This window comes from Gobius niger (assembly GCF_951799975.1).
Source record: "Gobius niger genome assembly, chromosome: 4".
NCBI classification, from domain to species: domain Eukaryota; kingdom Metazoa; phylum Chordata; class Actinopteri; order Gobiiformes; family Gobiidae; genus Gobius; species Gobius niger.
The window spans coordinates 26,304,757-26,319,732 of record NC_136855.1 but is presented as its reverse complement, the minus strand read 5'-3'; the positions used below and the strand labels follow the sequence as shown (position 1 = coordinate 26,319,732).

General features: G+C 40.6%; 4 protein-coding genes across 7 annotated transcripts; 2 read left to right on the top strand and 2 right to left on the bottom strand.

The window, feature by feature from the left end:
- Positions 1-491: 491 nt before the first annotated feature.
- Positions 492-5,892, bottom strand: LOC306962248 (UDP-glucuronosyltransferase 2C1-like). 2 transcript variants are annotated; one of them, XM_079555341.1, is made up of 3 exons: positions 5,879-5,892; positions 2,494-2,603; positions 492-2,120 (listed from the first exon to the last, which is right to left on the bottom strand). In XM_079555341.1, exon 3 carries the CDS (start codon positions 2,118-2,120, stop codon positions 534-536), a length of 1,587 nt encoding a protein of 528 aa, XP_079411467.1. In that variant the 5' UTR covers positions 2,494-2,603; positions 5,879-5,892; the 3' UTR covers positions 492-533. The 2 variants fall into 2 exon arrangements, with proteins under 2 accessions (XP_079411467.1, XP_079411466.1); XM_079555340.1 differs by lacking the exon at positions 5,879-5,892 and having other exon boundaries at positions 2,494-2,730.
- LOC306962250 (UDP-glucuronosyltransferase 2C1-like) lies at positions 3,758-5,900 on the bottom strand. Its single transcript, XM_079555343.1, has 2 exons — positions 5,758-5,900; positions 3,758-5,421 (listed from the first exon to the last, which is right to left on the bottom strand). The coding sequence occupies exon 2, from the start codon at positions 5,419-5,421 to the stop codon at positions 3,835-3,837; it is 1,587 nt and encodes a 528-aa protein (XP_079411469.1). The 5' UTR covers positions 5,758-5,900; the 3' UTR covers positions 3,758-3,834.
- A 570-nt stretch (positions 5,901-6,470) lies between these two features.
- chrna5 (cholinergic receptor, nicotinic, alpha 5) lies at positions 6,471-12,484 on the top strand (the record flags this gene model as incomplete). 3 transcript variants are annotated; one of them, XM_079555061.1, is made up of 8 exons in its annotated part: positions 6,471-6,737; positions 7,059-7,200; positions 8,253-8,404; positions 8,486-8,530; positions 9,192-9,301; positions 10,313-10,490; positions 10,560-11,252; positions 12,326-12,484. In XM_079555061.1, exons 2-8 carry the CDS (start codon positions 7,110-7,112, stop codon positions 12,482-12,484), a joined length of 1,428 nt encoding a protein of 475 aa, XP_079411187.1. In that variant the 5' UTR covers positions 6,471-6,737; positions 7,059-7,109. The 3 variants fall into 3 exon arrangements, with proteins under 3 accessions (XP_079411187.1, XP_079411188.1, XP_079411189.1); XM_079555062.1 differs by lacking the exon at positions 6,471-6,737 and adding an exon at positions 8,154-8,206 and having other exon boundaries at positions 7,073-7,200; positions 8,286-8,404; XM_079555063.1 differs by lacking the exons at positions 6,471-6,737; positions 7,059-7,200 and having other exon boundaries at positions 8,287-8,404; positions 9,193-9,301.
- A 496-nt stretch (positions 12,485-12,980) lies between these two features.
- Positions 12,981-14,954, top strand: LOC306962040 (UDP-glucuronosyltransferase 2B31-like; the record flags this gene model as incomplete). Its single annotated transcript, XM_079555060.1, has 1 exon — positions 12,981-14,954. The coding sequence occupies one exon, from the start codon at positions 12,981-12,983 to the stop codon at positions 14,574-14,576; it is 1,596 nt and encodes a 531-aa protein (XP_079411186.1). The 3' UTR covers positions 14,577-14,954.
- Positions 14,955-14,976: the final 22 nt, after the last annotated feature.

The following is a 14,976-nucleotide window of genomic DNA, read 5'->3' as shown; positions in this document are numbered from 1 at the left end:
TCCGAGTTTCACCTGCACTGCCCTGGCCATTTCAACATCATCAACTCGAGCTAGAGTCGATGCTCATGCTCTCCCAGAAGAGGGCGCGTGCGGTCCTTCCATTAACCATAGCTTTACGCTTTCCGCGCAGCAAGGGATATTTGTAGTTGTTGTTGCTGCATCACCTGTTTAATCTGTGTATTTACGTGTGTGTTACTTTGAATGTGTGTTGACCATTTTCAATCATGTATGTGTCGGTGTGAAAAGTAAAATGAGTATAAAGGAAGGCTATATCTGAGATGGAGCGAGCCTACCCAGTTGCATGACAAGTGTTGAATAGACAACTAAAATTTCATCATTCAAAATACCACATATTTTATTCATTATAATTGCTTATGGCCTATTACTACATTCGTCAATTCACATTCACCATTCAAGCAATGTAATTTAATGCACAAAGCAAAGCAAACATAAAACATTTCTACATTCAATGTCGTTTAACAAAAGTCTTAACATGATAAAAATTTAAGCTGATGCATATGTTTTCAATATAATTAATCCTGTTTTGATTTGTTTTTGAACATTCTATAAAATAGGCATCTACTGAACAAAACAGTGGTGGTCAGAATAAGTGTTGATATCCCTGTAAAGAACAATGCTACATCTACAGAGTAATAGTAAAACCATGGCATTTTGTAGGATTCTGATTTCAAATGATCTGCGCCTTTGTGTCTCATGACAAACTCAATCCAGAAGATGGCGTTGTCCAGGGGGTGTATTGGCTGGTCTCTGTGCAGCCTGGACAGTTTCTGCATATTTTCCTGATAAGACTGGTCTGATAACACTTCCTGGACGTCTTTGAGAAAGTTATCTTCATTGACTGTGGACAGTGTAAGGATTTTTGCCCCTCCCCTTTCTTTAAGACGCAGTAAATTGTCATACTGGTCAAAGAACGCGGGTATACCCACTACAGGCACTCCATGATAAAGAGCTTCTTGAATTCCATTTGTTCCTCCGTGAGCGACAAACAGTCTGGTTTTGGGGTGTCCCAGGATGTCATTCTGGGGCATCCAATCCACAAGTAGAGTGTTGTTCCCCAAAGTAGTCGGTCTGTAGCCTTTGTGTTTCCAGATCACTTTCTGTGGTAATTTAGCAAAAGCTGCTGCAATTTGATCGGTCAAGTCATGTGGAAGTTCATTCAGAAAAGTCCCCATTGACATTAGAACGACTCCATGTTCTCCAGAGCTCTGTACAAAGTCCTCTAGGTGTGGAGGGAGAGGCTTAGCAGGTTTACACTGGAACCCTCCCATATAGACAACATTAGGCATTGTAGGCCGCGGAAACTCAAACACAAAGTCCACTCTCATGAGCCAGATGTCAGCATCAAGAACTAAACTGTTGAAGTTGCTGCTTGGCCCAAGATATTTTTCACACAGTGGCTGGTATGCTTGCATCACAACAAGGGAGTTCTGTGTTTGTGTAATGATATGTAAAATCATATTTTTGACTCTCTGAAGGAAAGTCATCTTGTCGGTAAGTCCTGTTCCTGTTATAGGAATGTAGGAGACTGGAGAAGGAGCTATAGCAAAATGTGCTTCCCCTGTAATAAGCCAGCGAACATTGTAGACCAATGGAAGATTCAAATATTTAGCTATAATTACACCACCTCCCCAGCAAGGGTCAGTTAACATGACATCAAAGTTGCTGGCCTTCATTTTACTCATTAGATCTTTATTATCAAGGATTGCTGACACATATGTGCACACATTTTTGTGAAATGCAGTAAATGTGCTGAACATCCCTACTGTTATGTAAAGAAAAGTCGTCAACGGAAGAGCCCCTCTTTCATATTCCAGGACACTGTTAATTATCTTTGTAATGGACTCTTGATTATTAGTTTCTCCTTCCACTGGAACAGTTATGCTGTTGTAATAATCTGAAGTCTCTTTGATGTACCAGCTTTGACTAGAGCGTATAATAGTTATATTGTGGCCTTTTGAGTGCAATGCCTTTAGCATGATCTCCATGTTTACCCAGTGACTTCCTTCAATTGGAAAGACCAGGATATTACCACCATCACAGTGTGTGGGTCCTGAAAGAAGAATGAGCAGCACAGCACTGCACAATACGTCCAACTTCATCTGCAAGATAAATCATCAAAGATCATGTTTGATAATGATCATGTTGTCTTATGCTGCTCAAATAAACACATATTAGGTCATTCTAGTTTACTCAATGTTTCTGACTTTGTTTGAGACAAGTTATAACCATTTTAAATAATGTTTCCAATGTGAAACTAGGCTAAATACTGAAGTGGCAGTGAACCTTTTATTGACTTTGTTTGTTATGCTCAATATACAGTAGGCTATACACGCCAAGCAACATCTAAAAGTAAACATTTTAGGGTCTGTGTCAGCTCATCTGTCAGAATTCCTCAGCACAAACTTTCTGCCCTCAGCCGACCTATAACCTGCATTAACAAGCCTCTTTCATCCAAAGTAGCAGTTTACTTACAGTTATATAACAGGGAAGTCCAGGCACGTTCAAACTAGAAAACAAAAAAGAGGCGATTCGCTGGCATTGTCTGAAAAGTGCACTTCCGCAAAGATCGTCTTCCCAAGTAGGATACTTGCACCACTGTCATTCTTTTCCGGCTACTGCGCTTTTTTTCATCAAGCAGGGTCAAAGTCGGAGCAACAGTTAAGCGATCCCAGATGCGTACCGTATATGGCATTGAGGTGTTCCTTCCTACTCGATTTGGCAGCGAATCAGTAAACAGGATCGTTTGAGATGCCTTTGCGGCTCGCCTGGATGATCGGCGAAAGTATAGCCGACGCAACGGGGGCGGAGAAAAATGTCTGGAGACCCTCCCAGCGCTCCACATGCAGAGAACAGCGAGAGTGGATATCGCGTTCATTTAAAGTTTATCCTAAATTAAAGTCATTTGCCTCCTGCTCTCTTTCCTTCACTCCAGAGACATCATTCTTCATCAGAGAAAACTTTCTTATGTGTTTGTTTGTTCAAGTTTGTGAGATCAAATACGTCCTTTTAAATCATGAGTTGTTCTGTAAGAGCATCAAACATGAGCTCTATTTTAGGGGCGATGCATAACTTTAATAATTTCAGTCATAGTTTGGTGGGTTCGTACAGATTTTCTCTGGAGGTTTTCCATGACTTTTCCATGACCCTTAACAACATTTCCAGGACCCCAATGCCATCATTTTTTTTAAGATTAGGCCTACTGTAGTCGAGACCCAGAGCCACCTTAACCAATGGGCTAGCAGGGGCTGGAGCCCAGGGGCCTACCATAGTCAAGGGCCTATCAAAATTAAGGGGAAAAAAAGAAAAGGTGATACGTTGACTTTCATGTCAATCACTTGACTTTGCGGCATGACTGACTATGCGCTACTATTTGTGTACCTGGAGTAGCCCCGCCCTACCTGGCTCAGAGGGATACATGTAGGAGTAGCAGGGTTAGGGTTTTTGTGGGACTTATGGTTAGGGTTTTTGTGGGACTTATGGTTAGGGTTTTTGTGGGACTTATGGTTAGGGTTTGCGCTGAGGGGGGGTGGGGGCCAACAATTCTGTTTAAGCCCCGGGGCCTATGGGTACATTAAGGTGGGCCTGTCGAGACCAGAATACTAGAGAAAGATCAATGATACTGAGACCATGACCAGGGCGTGCTCACGCTCCTGTGCACATTCAACATTCAAGCAATGTATTTTAATACACAAAACAAAACAGGTTATTGTGTTTGTTACTATGTTAACATAACACATTTCTACATTTAATGTCATTTAACTAAAAGTCTTAACATGATAACAATTTAAGCTGATGCATACATTTTCAATATAATTAATCCTGTTTTGATTTGTTTTTGCACATTCTATAAAATAAGCATCTAGTGAACAAAACAGTGGTGGTCAGAATAAGTGCCGATATCCCTATAAAGAACAATGCTACATCTACAGAGTAATAGTAAAACCATGGCATTTTGTAGGACTCTGATTTCAAATGAGCTGCGCCTTTGTGTCTCATGACAAATTCAATCCAGAAGATGGCGTTGTCCAGGGGGTGTATTGGCTGGTCTCTGTGCAGCCTGGACAGTTTCTGCATATTTTCCTGATAAGACTGGTCTGATAACACTTCCTGGACGTCTTTGAGAAAGTTATCTTCATTGACTGTGGACAGTGTAAGGATTTTTGCCCCTCCCCTTTCTTTAAGACGCAGCAAGTTGTCATACTGGTCAAAGAAGACAGGTATACCCACTACAGGCACTCCGTGATAAAGAGCTTCTTGAATTCCATTTGTTCCTCCGTGAGCGACAAACAGTCTGGTTTTGGGGTGTCCCAGGATGTCATTCTGGGGCATCCAGTCCACAAGTAGAGTGTTGTTCCCCAAAGTAGTTGGTCTGTAGCCTTTGTGTTTCCAGATCACTTTCTGTGGTAATTTGGCAAAAGCTGCTGCAATTTGATCTGTCAAGTCATGTGGAAGTTCATTCAGAAAAGTCCCCATTGACATTAGAACGACTCCATGTTCTCCAGAGCTCTGTACAAAGTCCTCTAGGTGTGGAGGGAGAGGCTTAGCAGGTTTACACTGGAACCCTCCCATATAGACAATATTTGGCATTGTAGGACGCGGAAACTCAAACACAAAGTCCACTCTCATGAGCCAGATGTCGGCATCAAGAACTAAACTGTTGAAGTTGCTGCTTGGCCCAAAATATTTTTTGCACAGTGGCTGGTATGCTTGCATCACAACAAGTGAGTTCTGTGTTTGTGTAAAGATATGTAAAAGCACATTTTTGACTCTCTGAAGGAAAGTCATCTTGTCGGTAAATCCTGTTCCTGTTATAGGAATGTAGGAGACTGGAGAAGGAGCAATAGCAAAATGTGCTTCCACAGAAATAAGCCAGCGAACATTGTAGACCAATGGAAGATTCAAATATTTGGCTAAAATTACACCACCTCCCCATGCAGGGTCAGTTAACATAACATCAAAGTTGCTGGCCTTCATTTTACTTATTAGATCTTTATTATCAAGGATTGCTGACACATATGTGCACACATTTCTGTGAAATGCAGTAGCTGTGCTGAACATCCCTAATGTTATGTAAAGAAAACTCGTCAATGGAAGAGCCCCTCTTTCAAATTCCAGGACACTGTTAACTATCTTTGTAATGGACTCTTCATTATTAGTTTCTCCTTCCACTGGAACAGTTATGCTGTTGTAATAATCTGAAGTCTCTTTGATGTACCAGCTTTGACTAGAGCGTATAATAGTTATATTGTGGCCTTTTGAGTGCAATGCCTTTAGCATGATGTCCATGTTTACCCAGTGACTTCCTTCAATTGGAAAGACCAAGATATTACCACCATCGCAGTGTGTGGGTCCTGAAAGAAGAATGAGCAGCACAGCACTGCACAATACGTCCAACTTCATCTGCAAGATAAATCATCAAAGATCATGTTTAATAATGATAATGTTATGCTGCTCAAATAAACACATATTAGGTCATTCTAGTTTACTCAATGTTTCTGACTTTGTTTGAGACAAGTTATAACAAATTTAAACAATGCTTCCAATGTGAAAGTGGCAATGGACCTTTAATTATGCATTATGCTCAATATATACACTCCAACCAACATCTAAAAATAAATAATTTAGGCTCCATTTCAGTTCCAATGTCAGAATTCTTTAGCACAAGCTTTTCTCTGCCCCCAGCCGACCTAACCTGCATTAACAAGCCTCTTCCATCCAAAGTAGCAGTTTACTTACGGTTATATAACAGGGATAGCAGTCAAGGCACGTTCAAACTAGAACACAGAAAAGAGACTCGCTGGCATTGTCAAAACAAAACAAAAGAAAAAACTTCAGCAAAGATCGTCTTCCCAAGTAGAATATTTGCACCACAGTCCTTCTTTTCCGGTTACTGGACTTTTTTTTAAATATATAGGCCTATATATCAAGGCGGTTCAAAGCAACAACTTATGGATCCCGGATGCGTACCTTATTTTGCATTGAGGCGTTCCTTTCTACTCGATTTGGCAGCGAATCAGTGAACGCCTGTAGCTCAGACCTGGCAGTCCTGCTGCCCGGTGATTGGTTGGTGCGCAATTGTATCTGGAAATGGGCGTGTTTAGCTCCACATCAAACATAAACCTGTCCTGTTGGCTTCCACGCTTTGGAGATTTGTAGCTCTTGTGATCTGATTGTGAGTTTTATTTACCAAGCTCAACTTAAAAGCCGGGGCGCCTATATTCCATTTTTAGTAGCAGTAGTTTCCGCAACTGGTGTGCATTTGGATAATGTTGGAAATGTTTTTACGCTTAGACCTGTTATCGCGCTCTGCAACAAGCACATTGAATTTGATGTGCAAAAAGCAACTTTGATAACGGCACCACCACATCATTCATCGTCATTTTAATTTGATGTCTTTAAATAGCTTTAGACTAAAGTCCTGTTGTAGACAATCTTTTGGTTCACTGTCATTTTTAAAGTGCACCCAGCCTGGCGCTTAGGCTGCAAAGATGCTCAGGGATACTGCTGAAGAAGGGGGTGGGGTGCGCTCAAATCAGAGGAGGAGGAGGAGGAGGAGGAGGAGTAGGTGGAGACAAGGATGGGGTTTGCCTGTTGTTCACAATTGAAGGGAGCATCATTACAAGGCAGCGGAAAGAACCTTCATGGAATCGAGGAGCATCACAGCAGCAACCCTGTCATCGTCCTGAATGTGTCCTGATGACAGAGCCTCGGGGAAGGTACGCGCGCACACGGCGTATTTGTGTTTGCTTTTGTGGGGTGCGCAGATGTCATTATCACCTTAAGCTTAGGTTAACGTAGTGAAAGAAGAAAGGGTATTTCTGAACTGATCTGTGCAATATCCTAATGCAGTGTTTACCTGAGCTTGATCAATGCTGATGTGTCTGCATTATTTCAGCATACCTCTTTTCTGTGTAGTCTATGCAGACACATAAACAGTCATGGGAGATGCTTTAGCTTTAGCCTGTGGTGAATCCAAGGGCCAGCCTTTCCCTACAGAGCAAACAGACTGGATATAATGTGCTTGTTTTATTTTGTAGGACTGTAAAGGTTGTGCTGAGTGAATCTGGTGCTGTCACTGATAGGCTATAATGCTGAGAGCCGGAGGGACAGACACCTCCTGCACATCACTGCTGCTCCTGCTGCTTCTGCTCTCCTGTAGCCACCTGTGCCATTCACTGCGTAAGTTTACACTCATCACATCACTGAAGGGGCATGAAGGAGAGATTAATGTAGAGAAGGCTAAAAATACAGTTACAAATTTAGACAAGTTTTGCTGGAAGTGTGTCAACCAATCACCCATAGTCTGAGGCATTGAATGATTTGTTTTCTAATTTGCTAAAAGAAATTAAAAAAGAGCATAAGCTTATCAGCCACAGTCAACTCCTTCTAGGAATCATAACATAAATAAATAGATATGCCTGTGTTTTACATTTTGTCCCGTATGTTTTGTCAATAGACTTCCCCTTTTAATAAAAGTAGTAGCAATATTTAAGTTTTGATTTCATGAGCTTGTTGTTAAATATTAAGGACTTTTTGCATTACATAACAATAGGTAGTAGCGATGCAAGCTTGCTGTTGTTGTGTGTTTTTCAGTTTCCATTACACTGAGACCCTCAAAAGATGTCGATGGGGGCTATAGACATGATGAATTTGCTGATTTCACTCACGGATTGATGGTGTAGCAGCCTTTGTTTTTATTGATCTATAGCTACTGGTGACAGCATGCATTTGTTAATCCCCTGTAGCTGGGCTTCAGCCACATTCTGTATCCATAAACTTCAATTTATTGTCGTCAGGGTGAACGATTTAGAGTTGGGGAAAGGACTTTATTGCAGTATTAAAAAAAAGAATCAATATTTTATTATCTCAGTCACCAAGGTGCTCTGAATGATAATAATACGTTATGTAATTATCTGCATTTAACACTGTTTATAATCTCACTTTATATTTTGTTTCATTATTTTGTAGTGTTTATGTTAAGATTCTGATATCAAGACCATTTCACAGTGTTTGTAAGCTTATCAGTGAAAGACTGCTTATTAATGAGACATGCAGGTACATTTAATAGTTTAACTTTTGTGCTGATTTTGTACTGAACTGTTCAATTGTTTTTATCGTTTTGAAAACAATAGTCAGTGCTCAATGTTCTTTTCGAGAAACTCAACACTGTGTTCAAGCCACAGAGGTCAGTCTAAATCTCAGAACGTGAATGTCCTATTGATTTATTTTAGGGATTCCAAACCTCTCTTCTTATGCAAAAGCAGAGGACAAGCTTATAAAATACCTCTTTGGAAACTACCAGAAATGGGTTCGTCCTGTAGAGTACCTGAACCAGACCATCAGCGTGAAGTTTGGGCTGGCCATTTCTCAGCTGGTTGATGTGGTAAAGATGAAAATATAATAATACAAAACCCTAAATTAAAACAGTAAAACTAAACTTTATTGTTTTGTGGTTTGGTTGTAGGATGAGAAAAATCAGCTGATGACAACCAATGTATGGATGAAACAGGTAGATATTTTTTTTAACATTTCTTATCAAATGATTAGTTCATACAGATTGGGTTTGTGGCACAGGGCCCTCAAGAGTCCAAGTTGAAAGGCACAAGTCAAGGAGATGCACAATTACGCAAAACAAAATAGAGCTATAAGAACAAATGAAACAGCAGCAGTGCAGGAACTTTGAAAACTAATAAGCAGAACATATACTATGAATAGTTTAAAATGATGCACTGTTCTCATAACAATTTTAAGGCAAACCCTACCATTGCTTTGCTTGCATTTTGGAGCCCTCACATTTCATCTGTTCTGACGGTTCTCATCTGTGTACATTTGGCCGTATGCCCACACACCTGCCACCTGCGCTTGACTCCGCTATACGTCTCCCTGTCAGCCTTATTCATGATCTTGGGTGTCCTGCGTGTCATCAATTTGATAAATTATGCCCACAGACTATGCGTCATCTTTCAGGTCAGTTACTACCTTTCACATTGATTGATTACGTTGTGTAAAATCAGGAAATAGAGGGCATAGGCCTATCTGTCACTTTTGCCATTTTCTGGATGTAAGTGATTGCATCCTCGTTGTTGAACCATTATCATTCTTTTTAAGTCCTTTATTTGTGGATTCAAGAGTCACATCAGTGTCACTGAACTGCTTTGTTTCTCTTGTAGGAATGGACAGATATGAAACTCAGATGGAACCCGGAGGACTATTTAGGAATTACAACCGTCAGAATTCCCTCTGACAGATTGTGGCTCCCAGATGTTGTCTTATATGACAAGTATGTGCTAAATGAAATACTAAAAATACCATTGGTTACACTTTATTTTACACTACCTTGATACATTGTACCTAACTAAATTTAGTCCAGTGTAATCTGTAACAACCTGTACCTATGTAGTACATACACCATGGAATAATGTGTATTAATCCTAATGTATTAAGTCATAAGACCATTAGGTTTAGGGCTTAAGGTTAGGGTTAGAGTTAAGGCTCATTCATACTTCATACGTGCTTGCGTCTTATGAAGTATGACTGAGCCTTTAGCTTCTTATCCTATTACATAATATACCTCCAAACTACAAATACATATTATTCTATTCTGTATGTAAACCATAAGTACAAGTTATTACAAACTGTCACAGATCACTTTACATTGTACTAAATTGGGCGGGTACAATGTTTCTAGGGTAGTGTGAAATATAGTGTTGCCATACATGCTTAATGATAATGATATATGCCATAGTCAGGTCAGCATTGATTATTATCAACAGTTAGAAGAGTCAGAGTGGTTCACACATCAATTCACGAACCAGACAGAGACATCCTGTGTGCAGTTTGCATTTTCTTCCCTAAAACTGGACTGGAAAGTTTACGTGTAGACCACAGTTTGTACACAAAGTAATTCAAAGTGCTTAACAGAGCAAGAAGGATGTGTTAAAAGTATTAAAAGAAAAAGAGAATCAATGAAGCGTGAATAATCTGTATACAATTGTAGTAAATTCATAACAAGCTAAAATAGCCTATTTTCTGTCCAAGTTCTTAAGTGGCATTTGCTGCTGCTTTCCTTATGTGGGGGATTCTGTTTAGTTCACACTGTTAAATGAACAGTGAAGCACTTCAAGTCATTGTTTTTTATAGCTGTGGCTGGTGGCAGTTCTCCCAAGGAAGTGTGCCAGGGCGTAAATAAGCTACTCAAAACAATTTAAGAGAACAATTTATCCACATAAATACTTGATTTATCATTAGAAACCACGTTAGGTATAAACAATGCCTGTTTGTCAACCTACAGTTCAGATGGGCGTTTTGAGGGCACAGTGACCAAAGTTGTTGTGAAGTATGATGGGACCATAACCTGGACACCTCCTGCCAATTACAAGTCTGCCTGCACCATCGACGTCACCTTCTTTCCCTTTGACCTCCAGAATTGTTCAATGAAGTTTGGCTCCTGGACTTACGATGGCTCACAGGTTTGTGTCGGAAGTGCAGTATTTACCTGAAGAAATGTACACAAAAAAACAGAAATTCTTGTCTGACAGGTTGATGTAATTCTGGAGGACTTCCACGTGGACAAGCAGGATTATTTTGACAACGGAGAATGGGAGATTGTCAAAGCCACTGGTAGTCGTGGTTTGCGTAGAGACGGGAGTGCTTACTATCCAACTATCACCTACTTCTTCATCATCCGCCGACTGCCTCTCTTCTATACCCTATTCCTCATCATCCCATGCATCGGACTGTCCTTCCTCACCATCCTGGTTTTCTACTTGCCTTCCAATGGCGGTGAGAAGATCTCGCTCTGCACCTCAGTTTTGGTTTCCCTCACAGTTTTCCTCCTGGTTATTGAAGAGATCATTCCGTCTTCATCCAAAGCCATCCCGCTCATCGGAGAGTATTTGGTCTTTACTATGATTTTCGTCACACTCTCTATCGTCATCACTGTATTTGCCATAAACATACACCATCGCTCCTCGTCAACACATCACGGCATGGCACCGTGGGTCAGGAAGATATTCCTCCATCGACTGCCTAAACTTTTGTGCATGCGCAGCCATGTGGATCGATATGCCAACAAGGGAGTGGCGGGGACTTTTGGAACTCTAGGGCTCGGACTGCGAGGTTCATCTCCTGAGCTCTCTCCACTTCTCAGCAAAAAGCACAGCCTACAAGCGGCGCTGGATTCCATTCGTTACATAACCATGCATGTGGTTAAGGAAAATGAAGTCAGAGAGGTAAGTGTTAATATGTAGGGCATCCTTTATATTTGTTCTACACAAACGATAAAAAAAATCCCAGTTGTTCAAGTTGGACTAGCTTGTACATGCGTTTCCAATGACATCACGCACACTTTGGCGGCCATTTTGAATACAGAGTGTAGAATTATGCAGTACTACAACATGTAACAGTATCTCTACTCAGGATGAAAATGAAACACAACCGATTGACAGTGGCATTTTTATATACTCGTAATCATTGCTCAAGAAAATAAAAACACAGTTAAAACACTCCCAAGAGAGCGCACGTTTATGTGATCTAACCAGCAAATGTGGCACAGACGTAGCAGCTCTGTCCGTCGAGCTACAGCAGAATTTACTAAAGATCTGCTTAACACATCAAAAATGAAACAGAACCTTTCTCTGTGATTTTTACAGTTTGTCATATCAACAGAGTCTCTGTCTGAGTCTGAGTCTGTGTTGAAGCTGCACAAGACATTAGCATGCTACTGGCTAGAAACTGTCAACCATTGAAAGTTGATTGAATCAACTGCCAATGGCTTCAACACGATAAACACATGTGTGGCTCACATCTATGAGCTCTGACCTCTGTCACATGTTGTATCCAAGGCTAGATGTTTGGAGTGTGGTTCAAGGCTTTCTCTTGGAGAGGTCAGAGCTGAGCTGTTGAAGCTAAATGCTAACCGGTAGCATGCTATCATCTTGAGCAACTTAAACACTGACTCACCGGTTTCTTCACAAAAGCGGGGGGCCGTGTTATCTAGTTGAGCAATGATTATGAGTACATAAAAATGTCTTTCTTTTATATCCTAAGTAGAAATATTGTTACATGTTGTAGTACTGCATAATTCAATAATTCCGCCATAACAACAAAAGTCACATGACTGAAAGGCATGTATAGCTTTTTATAAACTACTGGGGGCTCACGAAAAAGCACACAAAACAAAATCCCACACTTGACAAGTTGGTTGACTTTTTTACAAAAAGATGCACTTGGTTTACTCAGAAATAATAAAATACTGCCTTGATGATAGTTTTTATAATAATATTGTATTTTGATTTTGTTGCAGGTGGTACAGAACTGGAAGTATGTTGCCCAAGTTTTGGATCGAATGTTTCTCTGGGCCTTCCTCTTAGTATCAATATTCGGCTCTGCCCTGCTCTTCATTCCGGTTATCTACAAATGGGCCAGCATTGTTGTCCCTGAATTTAGTGGAAGTACTCTCTAAGAATACAACCATGTGGACTGCCTATACAAAAAGCACACACCTCATTACGGATGTTCTGTGGGAGATCAGACTTACGAGCTTGATGTTTGTGGAAGCGGCGCAATGAATGAACAGAGAAAACATATATACATCATATATATTCCACAATTGTAATAAACATGTGAAATCAGTATCATTTTGGCTCAGATTAATTTTAACATCGTTAAATTCCAACAAACTAGCGCATAGTACTTACAAGTCCAAGGGAAAATAGGGCGGTGGCCTTATTAACAAAGGGTTTTTGTTTGCAGTTATTTAAGAAAGGCACCCCTAAGAACCTAATCTTCTTACATAAGCCCTGGAATGATAAGCAGCTGTGTGATCTGCTGCTTCTCACTTTTCACAAGTGAATACATGCCTCTACACTGCATGGTCATAGGATAGTGTTCCACAGTAAGTTCTGTGAATGTGGCTAACAGAATTTTTAATATTTATATGCGACTGTTCCAGGTAAAATATGTCGCGTGTGCTGTGGAATTCCAAAGAAAAGGTATTTTTTATCTTTCTCATGACTTTTTTTTGGAATACTTATGACTGCGGCAAGATTCTTGTTGTTCCTCTGGAGGGAAGCCATTGGATTAACATGGACATAATGATCAAGGCTCTGCACTCTCATGGGCACAGCATTACCGTTGTACGAACCACAAAAAGCTGGTACATCCAGGGCAACTCTGCGTATTACAATTCGGTGACGGTTAATGTTGAAGAAGCTTTCGATCACAAGTTTATGAAGCCGATACTGGAAAAAATCTTTGCTTTGGAGAGAAGGGGAGGCTCTTTCACAACATTTGCAAGTTTACAGCTGGAGATGTTTTCAGCAATGTATGACATTCACGGCATCATCTGCAAAATGGCAAGAAGTATGTTCACAGATAAGGATTTGATGAAGCGTCTGAATGAGACTAAATACGACTTGGTACTGACTGACCCAGCGTGGGGGGCTGGGATAATGCTTGCTCACTTTCTTAAAATACCACTGGTTTATAATGTACGTTGGATAACAAGTGGAGAAGGGCATCTGGCTATTGCCCCCTCGCCATTGTCATACATCCCCATGACGGGCTCAGGACTGTCTGACAAAATGAGTTTTTTGCAAAGGCTAAAAAATGTCATGTTCTTTTTCATTTGGGAACTGCAGGATAGATTCTTAATAGACCCACAGTATCAAGCAGTATGCACAGAGTTCTTTGGAGCTGAGATTAGATATCGGCACTTGTTACAAGGAGCAGATATTTGGCTCATGAGAGTGGACTTTGTGTTTGAGTTTCCGCGTCCTACAATGCCAAATGTTGTCTATATGGGAGGGTTCCAGTGTAAACCTGCTAAGCCTCTCCCTCCACACTTAGAGGACTTTGTACAGAGCTCTGGAGAACATGGAGTTATCCTTATGTCTTTGGGGACTTTTGTGGATGACGTTCCTCATGACTTGACCGATCAAATTGCAGCAGCTTTTGCCAAATTACCACAGAAAGTGATCTGGAAACATAAAGGCTACAGACCAACTACTTTGGGGAACAACACTCTACTTGTGGACTGGATGCCCCAGAATGACATCCTGGGACACCCCAAAACCAGACTGTTTGTAGCTCATGGAGGAACAAATGGAATTCAAGAAGCTATTTATCACGGAGTCCCTGTAGTGGGTATACCTGTGTTCTTTGACCAGTATGACAACTTACTGCGTCTTAAAGAAAGAGGAGGGGCAAAAATCCTTACACTGTCCACAGTCGATGAAGATAACTTTCTCAATAGTGTCAAGGAAGTCCTATCTGACCAGTCTTACAGGGAAAATATGCAGAAACTGTCCAGGCTTCACAGAGACAAGCCCTTACACCCCCTGGACAACGCCATCTTCTGGATTGAGTTCGTCATGAGACACAAAGGCGCAGCTCATTTGAGGCCAGAGTCCTACAAAATGCCATTGTGTACTCACAACTCTCTAGATGTGATTCTTTTTGTTTTGGCTGTATTTTTTGTCATTTTATATCTTCCCTTGAGATGCTGTAGACGTGCATGTGCCGAGAAAAAGAAGAAGAAGGAAAAGTCTCACTAAAATAGTTGTTTAGGTATTGAATCCTGCAATTTATTCTATTTCCGATGGAATAACACAAGTGGGAAGGTCTCTTTGATTACACTAGACGCTGTATTAATAGTTCCCTCTAGTGGTAGTCTTCAAGTTAGACTCGAACAAGGATCTGTACACTCTTAAAAACAAACACATGAAGCAATATCTCCTCTCTCAGTTACTTCTATTTCCTGGGGGTGGACTGATTAATGCAGAAATTAATGCAAAAAGACATTCACTCCTACTGACACGTTAGACACAAGCGTTTAATATTAATATTCATTTCAGCCAGAACCAGATTATCTTAAGAGCATTTTAGTGGTTTAGAAAAATAAGCAATGTAAAATTATCATGATCAAAATAAAGTCTATTTCTCGGTTCACAATAA